General features: G+C 44.2%; 1 protein-coding gene across 3 annotated transcripts in view; it reads right to left on the bottom strand.

Moving 5' to 3' along the window:
* The window catches only part of vwa8 (von Willebrand factor A domain containing 8), a 353830-nt gene that overhangs the window by 318309 nt on the left and 15498 nt on the right, over positions 1-20023 (bottom strand). For all 3 annotated transcript variants that reach the window (XM_072584806.1, XM_072584805.1, XM_072584804.1), the window contains exon 3: positions 8361-8491. In XM_072584806.1, coding sequence (XP_072440907.1) covers positions 8361-8491 — 131 coding nt within the window. The remainder of the gene's footprint in view (positions 1-8360; positions 8492-20023) is intronic.

Here is a 20023-nt window from a genome sequence, read left to right as displayed (position 1 = left end):
CCAGGGTTGGAGGATTTGAGCTATAGGGAGAGGCTGAATAGGCTGGGGCTGTTTTCCCTGGAGCACCAGAGGCTGGGGGATGACCTCGTAGGGATTTATAAAATCATGAGGGGCATGGGGAGAGTAAATAGACAGATGCTGCCAGACCTGCAGAGCTTGTCCAGCAAATTCTGTTTCTAATTTCCAGCATCCGCAGTTCTTTCAGTTTTTATAAAGCTCCAATGATTCTGGAAAAAATGGAAAACAAATAAACAAAAAATGGCTTTCCTCAATTCTGCCCCCACTACCCACTCTTGGGGCAGGGACAATAACGCATTGAAATCTGGAATAAATATTCCTTGGCTCAGCTGAACACAAAGCAAACTATAAAAATCAAGCCCCCTCAGCTCCCTCTCCATGGAATGCTTCTGGGACAGGGACAACTATGTTCTAAAAGTCAGAGGGAAAGATTCCTTTACCCATTGCAAATGAAAATAAAGATTCCCTTACACTAACCCCGTCGAGCATTTCTGGGACTGGGACAGGGACAGCACAGGGTTAAAATTAAAACGGCCTTCATTATGACATGCAATTCCTGTCCATAGGGTGGTCTCAGCCTCGGATTGTCTACCAGGAATTGACTGTCTTTTGCTTGGACCTGACCATAGTCTGGGACACAGGCGACATACACTGGAGATCTCCCTTACAGGAATGGCGGCTCCCACCATGAAGCCACTGCCCAGGACCAGCTTCCTCCTTGAGTGTGGTTTGCACTGGCCAAGGGAGGAGAGAACTCAGGACACTGGGCTGACCAGAATCGGGGACATGCTGGATGGCAGAGAAGCGGGCCGGATGATGCCAGCGCAGTTGGCCGTGAGGGCAGTGATCCACTTCCACTTCATGACCCAAACCACCCAGAGCCATACAGACAAGGTATTCAGCCCTGACACCGAGCACGCACTTGAGGCGCCTCAGCCATATGGTGAGCTTCATGGCGATCTGACCCCTGTCCAACTCAAGTTAGTGGAGCTGACTAGACAGCAAGTTGCTTAGACAAAGTTTTCTCTCCTCATATCCACGGTGACTTTTCCAAATCAATCCATATTTTTACATTTACTTCTAACCAAAATAGTTGTTTCCCACCATCCATGTTAAACTGATTGGGTCGATCGTTACAAAACTTTTTTTGTATATCTGCAGACCTGGCCTCCAGCAATTCTTGCCCACAGCAGTCGTATGAAGTTTTAGTTTCCTCATGAACTTATACTGCGGTAACTGGTAAAAAGCCAATTTCTGATCCATCGTATCTAATCTGTCAGATATCAAAATTCTGTGTGACATGTAAGGCCACTCAAAACCAGCAGCTTAACCTACACCATTGCAAAAGGCTTTGGCAAACAGTTATGCCCCATATGGTGATCTCAAAACTGCTCAAGGTGCAGACCATTTTGAACCAGGCTACATTCCTTCCTGTAAATGTTTCACCTCATTGTGTTAAGTTCGCTTAATATTTTATCACTGACACTTGCACACTAAACAAATTAGTGGGCAAGGTGTCAACTAAATATGTTTCTAGCCAAAGAATAGTGAGACAGCGGTGGGGAGGAGGTGGAACGGTGGAGTTAAGCCCAACTAATATGCATTAGGTTAACTGAACAACGTCTTTGAATATACCCAGAGAATCACAATAAGCAAAACCACAATTGAAGCTGTTCACATCTGTCAGTAGACCAGACACAGTGCAAGGTCAGGCAACAGGACTGCTCACTGAAAATGCAGCCTTACAACGTCAGGGACTCATGTTCGATTCCAGCCTCGGGCAACTGTCTGCGTGGAGTTTGCACATTCTTTCCATGTCTGTGTAGGTTTGCTCCGGGTGCTCCAGTTTCCCCCGACAGTCCCAAAGACGTGCAGGTCAGGTGGGCTTCCCATGCTAAACTGCCCATTGTGTTCAGTGCATTAGTTAGAGGGAATTGGGTCTGAGTGGGTTACTCTTTGGAGGGTCGGTGTGGACTTGTTGGGCCAAATGGCCTGTTTCCACACTGTAGGTAAGTAATCTAATCTAAGGTCCCATTGGTGACAGCATCAAACCACAGGACACAGATTAAAGGTGACTGGATAAAGAAACAATGTGGAGATGTGAGGAAAAAGCTTTTCACACAGCAAGTGATTAAGAATTCAAGTATGCCACTTAGTAGCGTGATGGAGGCAGATTCAATCAAGGTATTTAAAAAGGAATTGGATTATTATCTGCAAAGGAGAAGACAGGAAACAAGTGCTTGGGTGCAGTGATCATTCGGAGAGCCAGCGAAGATACTGTGGGATGAATGGTTTCCTCCGGTGCTGAAAAAATTCTGCAATTCAATCCAGTTGTTCTCATATTTTATTCTGCTATGCTTAATTTTGATCAACATCCTTCCCCTCACAACTAGTGAGGCCTTGGTCTCACAATGGCAACCATCTTTCATCTGGATCAGAATCACTTTAGGCTGATTTGGTGCGAAGCTGTTTTTAGTTTCAAATCAGACATGAGGAAAGGGTGAAATATACCACTCCAAAAATGAGAGGGGCGGGCGCACAGATGGGAAAACGTTTCACATTCCAGAGTTAAGCTACACACAATTTGTCATTCTAACACTACAGAGTAAAAGTGACAGTGGTTGATCTCAGCTGCAACTCGAATCTCAATTCAAACTGCTACACAACAGTCATCTCCAGTCTGTACAGAACAAAAGCAAGACCAGGATGTTCATAAAGCCCTTGTGAAATGTTCAATGTCAATAATTCAGGATAGATATCTGATAGAAGCAAACTGTAAACATGATAAGTAATTATTTTTAAAATTATAATGTTATCGTTTTCTTGAGTGAAAATGATAGAAGGCGCCGTTGTGAATTGTTATAGCCAGTGGAACTAAAGTTGACAGCTGCTGTGAAGAAAAACATATTGCTTGTTGTAGGAAAACTGCACCACATTGGAACACAATTAACAGTTAGATGAAAGGATTCTATTGTATATATGTTCAAAATTATGAATTATGCACATATATTAAACAATTAGCTTCATAAACACCCGGTGTTGCAAAAAAGAAATTCAATCTAGTAAAACATCCATAAAATCGTCACGACAGTTTAATAAAAGAACTTACTTTTTCATCACTTCTGGCTACCTGTCGTACTTTGACTTTGTCACATTCCTGAAGAAGAGCTTATGCTCAAAACTTCGGCTCTCCTGCTCCACGGATGCTGCCTGACCGGCTGGGCTTTTCCAGCACCACATGTTTTGACTCAGATCTTCAGCATCCACAGTCCTCACTTTCTCCCCTTACTTTTGACTTTCACTTCATCTGTTCACTTCTTATTCACATTATTTCATTTTCAATGAAATCTCTTATTGTATGTATGAATTCCTTTCTCACAATCATTCTGCCTCCTTCTGACTGACTTGCTAATTATTGTTTTGTGATCTATCATCCTATATTTCTCTGCATCCCTTGGCTCTTGTGCATATCCCTTCATTAAAATACTGAATTTCCTTGCCTTACCTTTGACTCAATGCAGTGTAGGAAACAAGATGGGAAGCAAAAACAGTTCTGAAGTGAATGCAGCAACCAGATAGTGCTGGAACTTGAGAATTTGGGCAGAAGCAATAAGGAGACTGGCTCCAGACAGCACAAAAATACACTAATCTAGCAGTAGAATTCAGGAAGACGGTCTTTGCTGCAGTTAGCAAACCGAAGCTTGTCAGTAAATCAGGTGTATTTCAGTCTGGGGACCTGGGGCAGATTACTAAAGGCATGTGGTCTACCAATCTACACAGCTGTCAAGGAAAGTAGCAATGGATCCGTACATGCACTTGATGCCTACAAAGCAATAGGGTGTATATCCAGGATTCAGCAGCATCTGCCAGAGCAATAGAATGGCCATAGCAAGCCCACCAAAATTTACAGCCTGAGTCATCCAGGCACAGCTTCTTACAGGAGCTAACAGAAACCGATTTCCAAAATAAAATATCAATGCTAAATTTGAAAACATCATTGTGAATTATTATTTCAGAATTAAAAGTTGTGGCCTTGTTACTAATTATTTTTAGGTGAATATACTCAAAGGGAAAATGAACATGAACAAATTGAAGACTGATAGTTTTTTCAACACGCTCAAGGCAATGCTTGGTCCATATTTAGTTGGATATTTGAGTTAACTAGAATTATATCAGGGTTCTTCCTGCTCTACAGGTGTGTCAAGCATTTGAATTGTGATGGATTTCACAGCAGGGAACGACTGGGACATGTTCAGTTGGCGGAACTAGTCCTCACCCTCAACAACTTCTCCTTCCAATCCTCCCACTTCCATCAGACCAAAGGGGCACCCGCATGGGCCCCAGCTATGCCTGCCTCTTCATAGGATACTTGGAACACCATCTTCCACAGTTACACCAGCATCTTTTCCTTCGCTACATTGATGATTGTATTAGTGCCACCTCATGCTCCCACGAAGCACCTGAACAGTTCAACTTCACTAACACCTTCCGCCCTGACCTGAAGTTCACCTGGACCATCTCAGATCTTCCCTCCCCTTCCTGGACCCTTCCGTCTCCATCTCCGGTGATCGATTCAACATGGACATTCATTTCAAACCCACCGACTCCCATAGATACCTGAACTACACCTCCTCCCATCTCCCAGCCTATAAGAATGTGATCTCTTACTCCCAATTCCTCCGCCTCTGCCATATCTGCTCCCAGGAGGAGCAATTCCACACGAGGACATCCCAGGTGGTCTCCTATTTCAAGGACTGCTATTTCCTCCCCATGTGATCAATGCCCTCCAGCAGATCTGCTCCACTTCCCGCACCTTCACCCTTGAACCCCACCCCTCCAACCGCAATAACAATAGAACCCCCTGATCCTCACCTTCCACCCCGCTAACCTCTGGATATAGTGCATTATCCTCTGCCATTTCTGCCATCTACAATCAGACCCCACCACAGAGACATATTTCCCTCCCTGCCCTATCTGCATTTTGCAAAGACCATTCCCTCCATGACTCGTTCAACAGGTCTACACCCATCAACCCACCCTCCACACCCGGCACCTTCCCTTGCCGCCACAAGAAGTGTAAAACCTGCTCGCACATCTACCCCCCTCACCTCCGTCCAAGGCCCTAAACGATCTTTTCACATTCATCAGAGATTTTCCTGCACATCCACCTACCTCATCAACTGTGTCCGTTGCTCTCGATGTGGTTTCCTCTACATAGAACATTACAGCACCGTACAGGCCGTTCGGCCCTCGATGTTGCGCCCACCTGTCATACTAATCCGAAGCCCATCTAACCTACACTATTCCATGTACGTCCATACGCTTGTCCAATGACGACTTAAATGTACTTAAAGTTGGCGAATCTACTACCGCTGCAGGCAAAGCATTCTATACTCTTACTACTCTCTGAGTAAAGAAACTACCTCTGACATCTGTCCTATATCTATCACTCCTCAATTTAAAGCCATGTCCCCCTCGTGCTCGCCGTCACCATTCTTGGAAAAAGGTTCTCCCTGTCCACCCTATCTAACCCTCTGATTATCTTATGTGTCTCTATTAAGTCACCTCTCAACCACATTCTCTCTAACAAAAGCAGCCTAAAGTCCATCAGCCTTTCCTCGTAAGACCTTCCCTTCATACCAGGCAACATCCTAGTAAATCTCCTCTGCACCCTTTCCAAAGCTTCCACGTCCTTCTTATAACGCGATGACCAGAACTGTACACAATACTCCAATATGCACCAGAGTTTTGCATAGCTGCAGCATAACCTCATGGTTCCAGAACTCGATACCTCTATTAATAAAAGCTAAAACACTGTATGCCTTCTTAACAACCCTGTCAACCTGGGTGGCAACTTTCAAGGATCTGTGTACCTGGACACGGAGATCTCTCTGCTCACCTACACTACCAAGAATCTTACCATTAGTCCAGTACTTTGCATCCCGGTTACTCCGACCAAAATGAATCACCTCACACTTGTCCACATTAAACTCCTTTTGCCACCTCTCAGTCCAATTCTGCAGCTTATCTACGTCTCTCAGTAACCTACAGCATCCTTCGTCACTATCCACAAATCCACCGACCTTAGTGTCATCTGCAAATTTACTAACCCACCCTTCTACGCCCTCATCCAGGTCATTTATAAAAATGACGAACATCAGTGGACCCAAAACTGACCCTTGCGGTACACCACTAGTAACTGGACTCCAGGATGAACATTTCCCATCAACCACCACCCTCTGTCTTCTTTCAGCAAGCCAACTACTGATCCAAACTGCTACGTCTTCCACAATCCCATTTCTCCGCATTTTGTACAATAGCCTACTGTGAGGAACCTTATCGAACGCCTTGCTGAAATCCATATACACCACACTAACCAGTTTACCCTCATCTACCTGTTTGGGCACCTTCTCAAAGAACTCAATAAGGTTTGTGAGGCATGACCTTCCCTTCACAAAACCATGCTGACTATCCCTAATCAAATTATTCTTTTCTAGATGATTATAAATCCTATCTCTTATAACCTTTCCAACACTTTACCAACAACTGAAGTAAGGCTCACTGGTCTATAATTACCAGGATTGTCTCTACTCCCCTTCTTGAACAGGGGAACCACATTTGCTAAGCTCCAGTCTTCTGGCACTATTCTTGTAGACAATGACGATTTAAAGATCAATGCCAAAGACTCGGCAATCTCCTCCCTGGCTTCCCAGAGGATCCTAGGATAAATCCCATCCGGCCCAGGGGACTTATCTATTTTCACACTCTGCAGGATTTCTAATACCTCTTCCTTGTGAACTTCAATCACACCTAGTCTAGCAGCCTGTATGTCAATAATCTCCTCGACAATATTGTCGTTTTCTAGATTGAATACTGTTGAAAAATATTCATTTACTGCTTCCCCTATCTCCTCTGTCTCCGCACTCAACATCCCACCACTATCCTTGATTGGCCCTAATCTTACTCTTATCATTCTTTTATTCCTTAGATACCTATGGAAAGCCTGAGGGTTTATCCTGATCCTATCCACCAACAACTTCTCATGTCTCCTCCTGGCTCTTCTAAGCTCTGTCTTTAGGTCTTTCCCAGCTACCTTGTAACCCTCACGCGCCCTAACTGACCTTCACATCTCATCCTAACATAAGCCTTCTTCTTCCTCTTGACCAAATATTCCACTTCCTTCCTAAACCACTGCTCATGCGCTCTACAGCTTCCTCCCTGCCTGACAGGTACATACTTATCTAGGACACACAGTAGCTTCTCCTTGAAAAAGCTCCACACTTCTAATGTGCCCATTCCCTGCAGTTTCCTTCCCCATCCTATGCTTCCTAAATCTTGCCTAATCGCATCATAATTGCCTTTCCCCCAGCTGTAACTCTTGCCCAGTGGTATACACCTATCCCTTTCTATCACTAAAGTGAACAGTAATCAGGGAGACATGATGCCAACTCTTGAAACATTTCAGGGAACATTTCTGGGACACAAGCACCAAACAACTTCACCACCCTGTGGCTGACCACTTCAACTCCCCCTCCCAATCCCCTAAGGACATCCAAGTCCTGGGTCTCCTTCACAGCAAATCCAAGCTACCCAACACCTGCAGGAAGAACGCTTCATCGGCCTAGAGACCCTTCAACCACAAAGCATCAACATCAACTTCACTAGTTTCCAAATCTCCCCTCCCCCCACCACATCCTAGCTCCAACCTTCCAACTTGGCACGCCCTACTGACCTGTCCATCTTCCTTCCCCACCTATCCGCTCCACCCTCCTCACCGACCTATCGCAATTGCCCCTCATCTGCATCCACCTTTTCCCTTTCCAGATACCGTCCCCCCCAGCCCCACCCTCCTATTTATCTCATCTCCACATGCCTGATGAAGGGCTTATGCCTGAAACATCGACTCTCCTGCTCCTCGGATGCTGCCTGACTGGCTGTGCTTTTCCAGCACCACACTTTTCGACTCTGACTCTCCAGCATTTGCAATCCTCACTTTCTCCTAAGTACTAGGGCATGCTCAATACCGTTTTTAAATATGTAGACAGACACCCTGAGAAAAGACTTAAAACCATGTAATCTCCTTCAGTTAAACAATCTCGGTGGCAGAATGTAGCTATCATCCTAACATTTGCAATTGACTAATCTTGCACTCTTCCCTTTCCCAAACAATATCACCATTGATATAATTTCCTGCCATTGTCATTGTTATTCATATCCACACACTGGTAAACTGCAAATTGGTTTCTTTCCCAAAACAGAATTTGTCATCTCACAAAAAAAATCAACAAACTGGAACTACAGTACGTTGACAGTATTTGCATAGGAACTAGAAAATGGCTTACCAAATACTGCATAGCAATGGAGCGTCGTAAAGGACCAGGTGGACCTATAAGGAAAACATCTTGTCCCAACAGATCTTTCTGCATGATCCATCGAAGGTGCTGTGCGAGTGCCTGAGGTAAGGGTTCCAACACTGGTCAGAATGAAAATTGATTTAATTATTGTCCTCACCTTCACAGCACAGCAATCAAGCAGCACAATTTCAAAACGTGAATTACTCGTAGTGAAAATCACACCAGAAACAACACAGTCCTCATGTCCTAATAAACCGGACATAAGTTAAAACTCTCTTGAATTACGTACCATTAGGATGTAAAACATTATTGTGCTTTAGTTGTATGGTTTTTGATTTGACAGGGTAACAAGTGGTCCTGATATTCTAGAGATTGCTCAATTAGGGAGTCTGAAGAGGGGTTTAACACATTTTTCACCCAAACCAACAGTCTCTTCTATTTTATTTCACATCACTTACAAGAATCAGAAATGTAAGAAGTAGGCAGTAAACCCATCGAGTTCACTCCACCATTCAGTATAATCTTGGCTCATCTTTCACACTGACTTCCCATATCCCTCGATTGACAGAGAACAACAATCTATCCATGCAAGTCTTAAGCACATTCAGTGAGGCCTCTCTAGAGTAGGGAATTCCAAAGATTCAAAACCCCTCAATTGACAAAATATTTCCTGACCTCACTCACAAACTGAATGCCCAAGACTGAACTCCTGTGTTCTTGACCACCCCCCGCCTACCCAGCAGGAGAAACAATCACTCAATGTCACCCCCTCGTCATTGAGAGGCCATGAATGAGGGAGAGATTGGTTATGCAGTAGACAAGGCAGACTCAAGGGGTGAAGTTGACTTGGCTTTTGTGCAGTAATAAATTTAGTTCTGAATTTGTGAGAATTTTCTTTACACAGACTAGGTAAAAACAATGACTGCAGATGCTGGAAACCAGATTCGGGATTAATGGTGCTAGAAGAACACAGCAGTTCAGGCAGCATCCGAGGACCAGTAAAATCGATGTCTCGGGCAAAAGCCCTGCATCGGGAATATGAATCTGACCACTGCATGGAGTGCTTAGAGGTAAATAGCACAGATGTAGGTAAAAAAGTAAAGTCATCATCGTCCCAAAGGACCATATAAAGCTGCTCTCTCATTAGAAAGAGAGTATTGAAGTTGGTTTAACCTGAGTGTCAGCTCGCATCATGCGAGGGAAGAGGTTGAGAAGAAGGACCTTCAATTCAGCCGGTGTGGGAATTGAACCCACATGGTTGTTGATATCACTCTGCACTGCAAACCAGCCATTCATCCAACTGAGCTAAATGAAGCCCAGCACAGACGCATTTAACAGACAAATAAATAAGTATGAGGGTGAGATGAACACAAAGATATGCTGTTCGGGTGAGATGATTTTGGTTAACTCAATGAAGAACGTGGCTATCACTGGCAAGAGGAGCAGTTAATTGCCCAAAGGGCAATTGCTGTGACATTGCTGTCACACATGAGTCAGCCAAGGATTGCAGTTTTTAAGGGGCATCAGTGAACCAGGTGGAGTTTTCCAACAATTTACAATGGTTTCATGGTCATCAATACTCTCTTACTTCAAGATCATTTTTTATTGAATTCAAATTTCACCATCTGCCGAGGCAGAATTTGAACACAGGTCCCTGGAACATCTGGGCCATCACCTCGCTATTTAATATGTGATATAAACACCTGGTCCAGACCACTTGGGCCAAATGGTGCACAGAAGAACATCGATTACCCGAGCAACATGGGCAGGAGGTATTTTGTTCGGATAATCAAATGCCGGATAAGATAGTTTAGCCAAGCATCGGGACCTTGCCATCTCGTTCGTATAATCCGAAAGTCGGATGATCAAGGTTCCTCTGTCTTTTAAATAACTAGAGAGAGAATAGGTCCCCTCAAAGACTAAAGTGTTATGTATGGAACCACAGGAGATAAGCAATGAATATTTCTCCTCTGTATTTACCATGGAGAAAGACATGAAGAGTAGGAAACTTGGGTAAGTTAGATATTTTGGGGACAGTCCATATCACAGTAGAGGAGGTGGTGGATGTATTAGAATGTATGAAGGTTGATATCCAAGAACACTGCAAAAAGGCTGGAGAGAAATTGCAGGGGCCCTGTTTGTTACTTATCCATCAGTGTTAGCCATGGATGAGGTCCCAGAAGATTGGAGGGTAGTGAATGTTGCGCCATTATTTAAGAAGGGCTGCAAAGAAAAGCCTGAGAACGACAGACCAGTAAGCCTAACGTCTGTGGTGGGTAAGTTACTTGAGAGATAAGATACACATGCATTTGGAAAGACAGGGTTTGATTCAGAGTAGTCAGCATGGCTTTTGTGTTTGGGAGATCATGCCTCACAAGTTTGTTAGAGTTCTTTGATGAAGGTTGATGAGAGCAGGGCAGTAGACCTCGTCTATATGAAGTCGAGAAGCGCGGCACTGGAGAAGCATAGCAGGTTAGGCAGCATGTGAGGAGTAGGTGAATTGACCTTTCCTCATGAGTCTCTCCTGGAAGGTGAACCATGCTTTCAGCATTCATGAGTGCATATGGGAGCAGAATTAGGCCATTCAGCATATCAAATCTGCTCTGCCATCCGATCATGGCTGATATACTTCTCACCCCCATTTTCTTGCCTTCTCCTCATAACCCATCAATCCATTACAATTAAAAACCTGTCTACCTCCTCCTTAAAATTTACTCACTGTCCCAGCATCCACTGCACTTCAGGATGACGAATTCCACACATTCCCAACCCTTTGGGAGAAGTTGTTTCTCGTCAACTCTGTTTTAAATTTGTTGCCCCTTATCCTCAGACCATGACACCTCATCCCAGAATGCCCACAAGAGGAAGCATCCATTCCGCGTCTATGTTATCCATATCTTTCATCATCTTGAATACCTCAAGTTAATCTACCCTCATTCTTCTAAATTCCAGAGAGTATAGGCTTAAACTGTTCAATCTCTCTCTTCTCCTCAGGGTGTTACATGTTTTAAGATGACCACTGATTCTTCTGACCTGTAATCAACAAACGTCAAAGAAGCTCAACCTTTCTTCAGCGATCCCAGGAATGTTCAGTGAACTTTATTTGAACTGCTGCTAAAACAATTATATCTTAAGCAATCATAAGGACACTGTAATCCAAATGTTATCTCACCAAGGCTTTGTAAAGCTCCAGTAAAATTTCCTTACTTTTCTTCGCAATTCCTCTTGTAATAAATGGTAACATTCAATTTGCATTTCAAACCTCTTCCTGTTCCTGCTCAATAACATTTTTTTTGGACATCTAGATTCCTCTGTATCTCCACGTTCTGCAGTCTCCCCACATTTAAATAGTACACTGATTTTCAATTCTTCCTAACCAAGTGGACAAGTTCACATTATGCCCCATCTTCCAAATTTTTGCCCACTCACTTAACTCACGTATACCCCTTTACATACGTTCTACCTCGATTTGGCAACTTACTTTTCTAGCTATCTTGGTGTCATCAGTGAATTTAGCCATAATACCTTTGGTCTTCATATCCAAGGCATTAATATAAGCTTCAAATAGTTGAGACCGAGCACTGATCCCAATGTCACTCCACTGCTGACAGCTTGCCAGCCTGAAAAAGACCCAGCCATCCCTACTCTCTGCTTCCTGATAGCTAACCAATTCCTTATTCATGCTATCCCATATACAATGAGTTCATATTCAGTAGAGCAACCTTTGATGTGCATCAGATGCTGTTGGAAACCCACATGCTCGTCATAATAACCATGCTTGCTACTTCCATATAAAGATACCAATAAACTAAACACAACCTGGAGCCCAGTTACAAGTGGAGTTCCGCAGGGATCAGTTCTGGGTCCTCTGCTGTTTGTAATTTTTATTAATGACTTGGAAGAGGGAGTCGAAGGGTGGGTCAGTAAATTTGCAGATGATACAAAGATTGGTGGAGTTATGGATAGTGAGGAGGACTGTTGTTGGCTGCAAAGGGGCTTAGATATGATGCAGAGCTGGGCTGAGGAGTGGCAGATGGAGTTCAACCCTGTCAAGTGTGAGGTTGTCCATTTTGGAAGGACAAATAAGAATGCGGAATACAGGGTTATCGGGAGGGTTCTTAGTAAGATGGAGGAGCAGAGGGATCTTGGGGTCTATGTTCATAGATCTTTGAAAGTTGCCACTCAGGTGGATAGAGCTTGTAAGAAGGCTTATGGAGTATTATCGTTCATTAGCAGAGGGATTGAATTCAAGAGTCGTGAAGTGATGTTGCAGCTGTACAGGACCTTGGTTAGGCCACATTTGGAGTACTGTGTGCAGTTCTGGTCGCCTCACTTTAGGAAAGATGTGGAAGCTTTGGAGAGGGTGCAGAGGAGATTTACCAGGATGTTGCCTGGAATGGAGAACAGGTCATACGAGGATAAGTTGAGAGTGCTAGGCCTTTTCTCATTGGAACGGCGAAGGATGAGGGGTGACTTGATAGAGGTTTATAAGATGATCAGAGGAATAGATAGAGTAGACAGTCAGAAACTTTTTCCCCGGGTACAAGGGGACATAAATTTAAGGTGAAGGGTGGAAGGTATAGGGGGGATGTCAGGGGTAGGTTCTTTACCCAGAGAGTGATGGGGGCATGGAATGCGCTGCCTGTGGGAGTGGCAGAGTCACAATCATTGGTGACCTTTAAGCGGCAATTGGGTAGGTACATGGAAGGTTGCTTAAGCGAGGACAAATGTTCAGCACAACATCGTGGGCCAAAGGGCCTGTTCTGTGCTGTATTGTTCTATATTCTATGTTCTAACTGTTCCGTAATCTTATATAACATTATAAGATGCCTACATAAAGATTGCTTGTTTTTATTTTATTTTTAATTTGGACTAAAATGTGAAAAGAATGGATTTTAAAACTGCACAAGTTTTTAAAAGCAAATAACCTGACACTCATTGTAAGCACCATTAGCAAAACTGCTGATCAAACAACAGTTGAAGCGTAGTCTGCAGACAAGTTGGAATACATGCAAATAGAGATTCGGCTGATAAGTAGCTGATTGGCCCATGAACTTTTATCAATGACAAAGGCCTTCTGTCTGCCAACAATTACATGTTTGCTTGTAAGGTAGCTAAACAGCTTGGTGTGGTCAACAAGATAGTAGGAAGCCTTCAGACCTCCAGGCCAGTTCTGCAGCTCTCTCTGTTCTCTGCAGTAAAAGTGACATCAAACCTGAGGATAGGAGTTTATCTTTTCTTCAACAATTGGTATGACTTTTACTTAATAAGTGAGAGACCATTTTATAAGTTTGTACCAAGCCACGTTATGTCTCTCACAAATTAGTGAAAGCATCCAGAGGAGAAAGACTGAGAAGCAGTGTTCTGATCAGCACAACTATTTCAGCAAATCATGTGAACATAGAGCACAAAATTGGTTTCCCAATGGTCCTCTCATCCATAACACCCCATGTTATTTTAATCCTATGTGCTTCGGTGTATAGAGGGAGCTCAGAAAGGATTAGACCTTAAACTAGTAGTTCTATGCCAACAGTTCATAAATATGCTACCAGGACATGCAGGCCCATCTTTTCAGAATTGAAAGCTCATCACTGACTGGTTGATATTCATAATGAGTTTGTAAACATGAGTTTACTTTAACCTCTAGTCCTGTCACAGTCAGTCCTAAATGTGATCGACAATTAACAACTCACTGGAGAAGGCTCCACAAACATTAAAAAAGAGAGAACTGCAGATGTTAGAGATCTGAAACTAAAGCAAAAATTGCTGAAAACAGTCAGCAGATCTGGCAGCATCTATGGGACAAAGCAGAGTTTGTGTTTCGAGTCCAGTGACCCCTCCTCATTAGTGAAAACAGCTGGGATAAAATATTGGTATTCCTCTTGCTTTTCTGGGGGAGGAGGGTGGGATGAGAAGAGAGGTGAGTGGATAAGTGAAGATGGAGCCCAGGTAGAGAGAGATATGAAAGGGGTAGGCAGATGACTGAGAGGAAGCCAGGACATAAGAGAAGCTGAATAAGTGATCATGAGAGCTAAGAATAGGAGGAAATTAGTAGGCTGTGCTGACAGAAATTCATGTAACATAATAATGTGAATAGGAGTGGGTGAGAATTAGCCTGAATCAGATGCAATATTAAGAACTAGAGACTGCAGTGATTTGAATCAAAAACAGAAACTGCATACAGTTCATTAAATTTAAAACCTGATTACATCCTTCCAAATCTTTTTTACCCAAACCCCACACTCTGGTCCCGTTATGACATGGGTTGACTTCAGCACAGCCGACCAATTCTCACCAACTTTAGTGAATCTAACCATTGCTTTTTAACATTCAAATGGCAATACCATCACTGAATGCCCTGAAATCAACATCCCCTGTGGGGTTATCAATGACTAGTAAGTGATCTGGGCAGGCTGGCTATACAAGCAAGTCAGTTTGGAATCCTGCAGCACGTGGCTCATCTCCTGAACCCCCACAGTCTATTCACCATCAAAGGTACCAGTAACATGACAGAATACCCCCACTTGCAGGGATGGCCACAGTTCCAACAACATTCAAAAAGCTTGACACCATCAAGGACAAGGTGAAAGTATGGACTGCAGACGCTAGAGTTCAGAGTCAAGATTAGAGCGGCACTGGAAAAGCACAGGTCAGGCAGCATCCGAGGAGCAGGAAAATCGACATTTTGGGCAAAAGCCCTTCATCAGGAATGCCCTGAAGGGCTTTTGCCCAAAACGTCGATTTTCCTACTCCTCAGATGCTGCCTGACCTGCTGCGCTTTTCCAGCACCACTCCGGCCTTGACCATCAAGGACAAAGCAGCTGTGTGATCAGCACCATATCCACAAATATCCAATCACGTCACCACCGACACTCAGTAACAGCAGTGTGTGCATCTTCTTCAAGATGTACTGCAGAAATTAACAAGGCTCCTCAGATGTCACCTTCCAGACAAATGTCCACTTCCATCTTAACGGACATGGGCAGCAGGTACATAGGAGCACCATCACCTGCAAGCTCTCCTTCAAGCCATACATCATCCTGCCTTCACCGTGGCTGGCTCAACTCCTGGAACTTCTTCCTCATTGGCATTGTGGGTCTACATGCACCAAATGGACTATAGGACCATCAGATATTGGAGCAGAATTCAAGTATTCATTCCATCAAGTCTGCTCCACCACTCGATCATAGCTGACACGTTTCTCAAACCCATTCTCCTGCCTTCCCCACATAACCCTTTATCTCCTTACTAATCAAGAACCTATCTATCTCTGTCTTAAATAAACTGAATGCCTTGGCCTCCACAGCTTCCTGCAAAAATGAGTTCCATAGATTCACCACTTAATTGAAAAAAAATTCCTCCTCTCAGTTCTAAAGGGTCTTCCCTTCACTCTGAGACTGTAGGGTCCTCATCTCCTACTAGTTGGAAACATCTACTTCACATTCACTCTATCCAGGCCTCTCAGTGTTCTCTAAGTTTTAATGAGGTCCATCTCTTACCTTTCTGAACTCCATCGAGTATAGGTCCAGAGTCCCCAATCACTCCTCATATGACAAGCCTTTCAGCCCTAGGATCATTCTCATCAACCTTTTCAACACCAACACATCCTTCCTTAGGTATGGCACCAAACACAGCTCTCAATATTCCAAATGCAGTCTGACCAGAGCCTTATATAACCTCTGCAGTACATCTCTGTTCATTTTCTAGCCCTCTTGAAATGGATGCTAACACTGCATTTGCCTTTCTCACTGTCAACCAAACCGACATGTGAAAGACAATCTGAACAAGGATACCTAAGTCCTTTTGAGCTTCAGATTTCTGAAACCTTTCCACATTTAGAAAATAGTCTAAGCTTATATTCTTCCAACCAAAGTGCATAACCTTACACTTTCTCCCATTGTATTCCATCTACCACTTTTGCCCCACTTTCTGAGCCTGTCCAAGTCCTTCTGCAGCCTCCCCACTTGCTCAACAATCCCTAAACCTTCATCTATCTTCATGTCATCTGCAAACATTGCAATTAGGCCCTCAGTTCCTTCACCCAGATCGTTAATATGTAACATGAATAGTTGTGGTCCCAACACTGAGCCCTGCAGCATTCCACTAGTCTGCAGCTACTATCCCAAAAAAGATCCCTTTATCCCCATTCTCTCCCTTCCACCAGCCAGCCTATCCTACATCCTGCCAATGCCTTGCCCCTAACACCATAGGATCTTATCTTATTTAGCAACCACTGTGTGACACCATGTCAAAGGCCTTCTGGAAATCCAAATACATTATGTCCACTGGCTGTCCTTTGTCTAACTTGCTCATTACCTCCTCACAGAATTCTAACAGATTTGTCAGGCATGACCTCCCCTTGACGAAGCCACTCTGACTCAACCCTTCTTTGTTACCATGAACTTCCAGTACTCCACAATCTCATCCTTAATAATGGAGTTTAAAAGCTTCAGAAATGACTGAGTTTACGTTAACCAGCCGATAACTTCCTGTCGTCTGCCTCCTTCCCTTCTTAAACAGGGGTGTTACATTAGCCACTTTCGAGACCTATGGGACCCTGCCCGACTTCAGTGACTCCTGAACGATCACCAGCAATTTCTCCACAAATTCTTCAGACATGTCCTTCAGAACGCGAGGGTGTAGACCATCGGTCTGGGTGATTTATCCACCTTCAGACCTTCCAGCTTGCCCAGTATTTTCACCGTAGTGATGGTCACGACAATCACCTCTGCCCCCTGACTCTCAAAGTTCTGGTGTTGTTACTGGCTTCATCCACCACGAAGACTGATGCAAACTAACTCTCGAGTTCCTTTGTCATTTCTCATGCTTCGTTTTCTCCAGCCTTATTACTTTTTTAATTATCCTCTGCTGGATTGTAAAGGCTTTCCAATCTCTGGCTTCCCACTGACCTTCACCACATTGTATTCTTTTCCTTTGCTTTTATGCTGTTCCAGACTTCCCTTGCCAGCTATCGTTGCCTCGGGCTTCCTCTACTATGTTTCTTCTTACTTGCGATGAATTTCTGTTGCGCTTCTCAAATTATCCCAAGAAACTCCTGCTCCACCCCGATAGTCTCCCTTTCCAAGCAACTGTAGCTAGTTCCTCCCTCAAGTCTTTGTACAATGTTCAAAATCACACAACACCAGGTTATAGTCCAACAGGTTTAATTGGAAGCACTAGCTTTCAGAGCACTGCTCCTTCATTGGGGTGGTTGTGGAGTATACGATTGTAAGACACAGATTTTACAGCAAAAGTTTACAGTGTGATGTAACTGAAATTATACATTGAAAAATACCTTTATGGTTTGTTAAGTCTCACATCTGTTAGAATGACCATGATAGTTTCACTTCTTTCATATTTAAATCACAAAACTTTTTTTAAAAAGTTACATTCTCAGGTTAACTTTAATTGGTGTCAGCCCAAATAATGTGTTGAAAGTGTTAGCCCCCTGTGTGCTGTTGTCTGTGCCATAATGTTTAGACTGATTGTAATCTAAAAAATGAGTTAACAGAGTCTTACATGGATTCATGCAGTTTCTGAGCAAAATACAATGTAAGTCTGCAAGTACAAATTCACCCCACAAATGTGGGGTGATTGATTGGGAGAGAGAGATTGTATGTGAGTGTGAAGGGGTCTAAGTCTGTGAGCGGGTGCGTGCGCGTGCGCGTGTGTGTGTGTGTGTGTTTAGTGCAATGGTGGTCACCTGTAGTGTGACATGAACCCAAGGTCCTGGATGAGGCCCTCCCTATGGGTACCGAACTTAGCTATCAGCCTCTGCTTGGCCACTTTTCACTGCTGCCTGTCCCAAAGTCCACCTTGGAGGATGGTCACCTGAAGGTCCAAGGTTGAATGTCCCTGGACCATTGAATGTTCTCCATCTGGGAGGGAACACTCCTGTTTGCTCATTGTTGTGCAGTGCCCATTCATCCATTGCCATAGCCTCTGCTCAGATTCACCAATGTACCAAGCCTCAGGGCATCCTTGCCTGCAGTGTATGAGATAGACAACGCTGGCTGAGTCACATGAGTACCTGCCACGTACATGGTGTCCCCACGTGTAATGGTGGTATCCATGTCCACACTCTGACACGTCTTGCAGCACCTACTGTGACAGGGTTTTATGAAGTTGTTCTGAAAGCCGGGCAGTTTGTTTAGAACAATGATCTGTTTGAGGTTTAGTGGTTGTTTAAAGGTGAGCACTGGAGGAGTGTGAAGGTCTTAACAAGGTGCTCATCCCCATTGATAATGTGCTGCAGGTCACAAAGAACATGGCGTAGTTAGATTAGATTAGATTATTTAGTGCGGAAACAGGCCCTTCGGCCCAACAACTCCACACCGACCCTCCAAAGAGCAATCGATCCAGACCCATTCCCAGATATTTACCCCTTTATCTAACACTGTAGGAAATTTAGCATGGCCAATTCACCTAACCTGCACATTTTTGGACTTTGGGAGGGAACCGGAGCAGCCGGAGGAAACCCACACAGACACAGGGAGAATGTGCAAACTCCATATAGACAGGTGCCTGGGGCAGGAGTTGAACCTGGGTCTCTGACGCTGTGAGGCAGCAGTGCTAACCACTGTGCCACCCCTGGTACTTCAGCTCCTGGGAAGTACTGGACAACGAAGGGTACCCTGTCGGTTGCAGCACATGTCTGTCTCCCGAGTAGATCATTACGGTTCCTTGCTGTGGCACGTTGGAACTGGCGGTCGATGAGTTGAACATTGTACCCCCGTTCTTATGAAGGCATCCCTGAGTATTTCCAGGTGCCCATCACGTTCTTCCACATCTGAACAGATCCAGTGTACGCATAGGGCTTGTCCATAGGGGATGGCTGTTTTTAATATGTTTTTGGTGGAAGCTGGGTAAGTGTAGCATTGTGAGGTTGTCTGTGGGTTTGTGGTAGAATGTGGTACTGAGGTGTCCATCCTTGATGGAGATGCATGTGTCTAAGAATGAGAGTAGAGAGTAGTCCATGGTGAGTTTGATGGTGGGATGAAACTTGTTGCTATCACTGTGTACTTTTATCAGTGACTCCTTGCCATGGGTCCAGAAGAAGAAAATGTTGTCAATGTACCTGGTGTATAGTGTTGCTTGGAGGTTCTGTATAGAGAAGAAGTCTTATTTGAACCTGTGCATGAAGATGTCGGCATATTGGGGTGCAAATTTGGTCCCCATGGCTGTTCCATGTGTCTGAAGATCTGGTTGTCAAAGGTGAAAACATTGTGATTGAGGATAAAGTGGATGAGTTGTAGGATGGTGTTCGGAGGTCGGCAGTTGTTGGTGTTGAGTACTGAGGGTGTTGCCGCAATGCGTCATTGTGGGGGATGCTGGTGTAGAGTGCGGAAACGTCCATTGTGACGAGGAATGTTCCCGGTTTGATTGATCTGTGGGTGCTGAGTTTCTATAAGAAATCCGTAGTGTCGCGACTGAAGCTGGGGATCCCCTGTACAATGGGGTTTCAAGATGCCTTTGACATAGCCAGACAGGTTCTCACACAAGGTCCCATGTCTGACATGATGGGACATCCTGGTATATTGGCTTTGTGTATCTTCGGAAGACAGCAGAAGTCGCCTATGCGAGAAGTACATGGGATGAGGGCGCGTAGGGAACTCTGAAGGACTGGATCCAAAGTTCTGATCAGTGTGTTT

The sequence above is a fragment of the Chiloscyllium punctatum genome, chromosome 15 (genome assembly GCF_047496795.1).
Source record: "Chiloscyllium punctatum isolate Juve2018m chromosome 15, sChiPun1.3, whole genome shotgun sequence".
NCBI lineage: Eukaryota > Metazoa > Chordata > Chondrichthyes > Orectolobiformes > Hemiscylliidae > Chiloscyllium > Chiloscyllium punctatum.
Note: the sequence above shows the minus strand (reverse complement) of the source record. Positions and strands in the feature narration are given on the sequence as shown.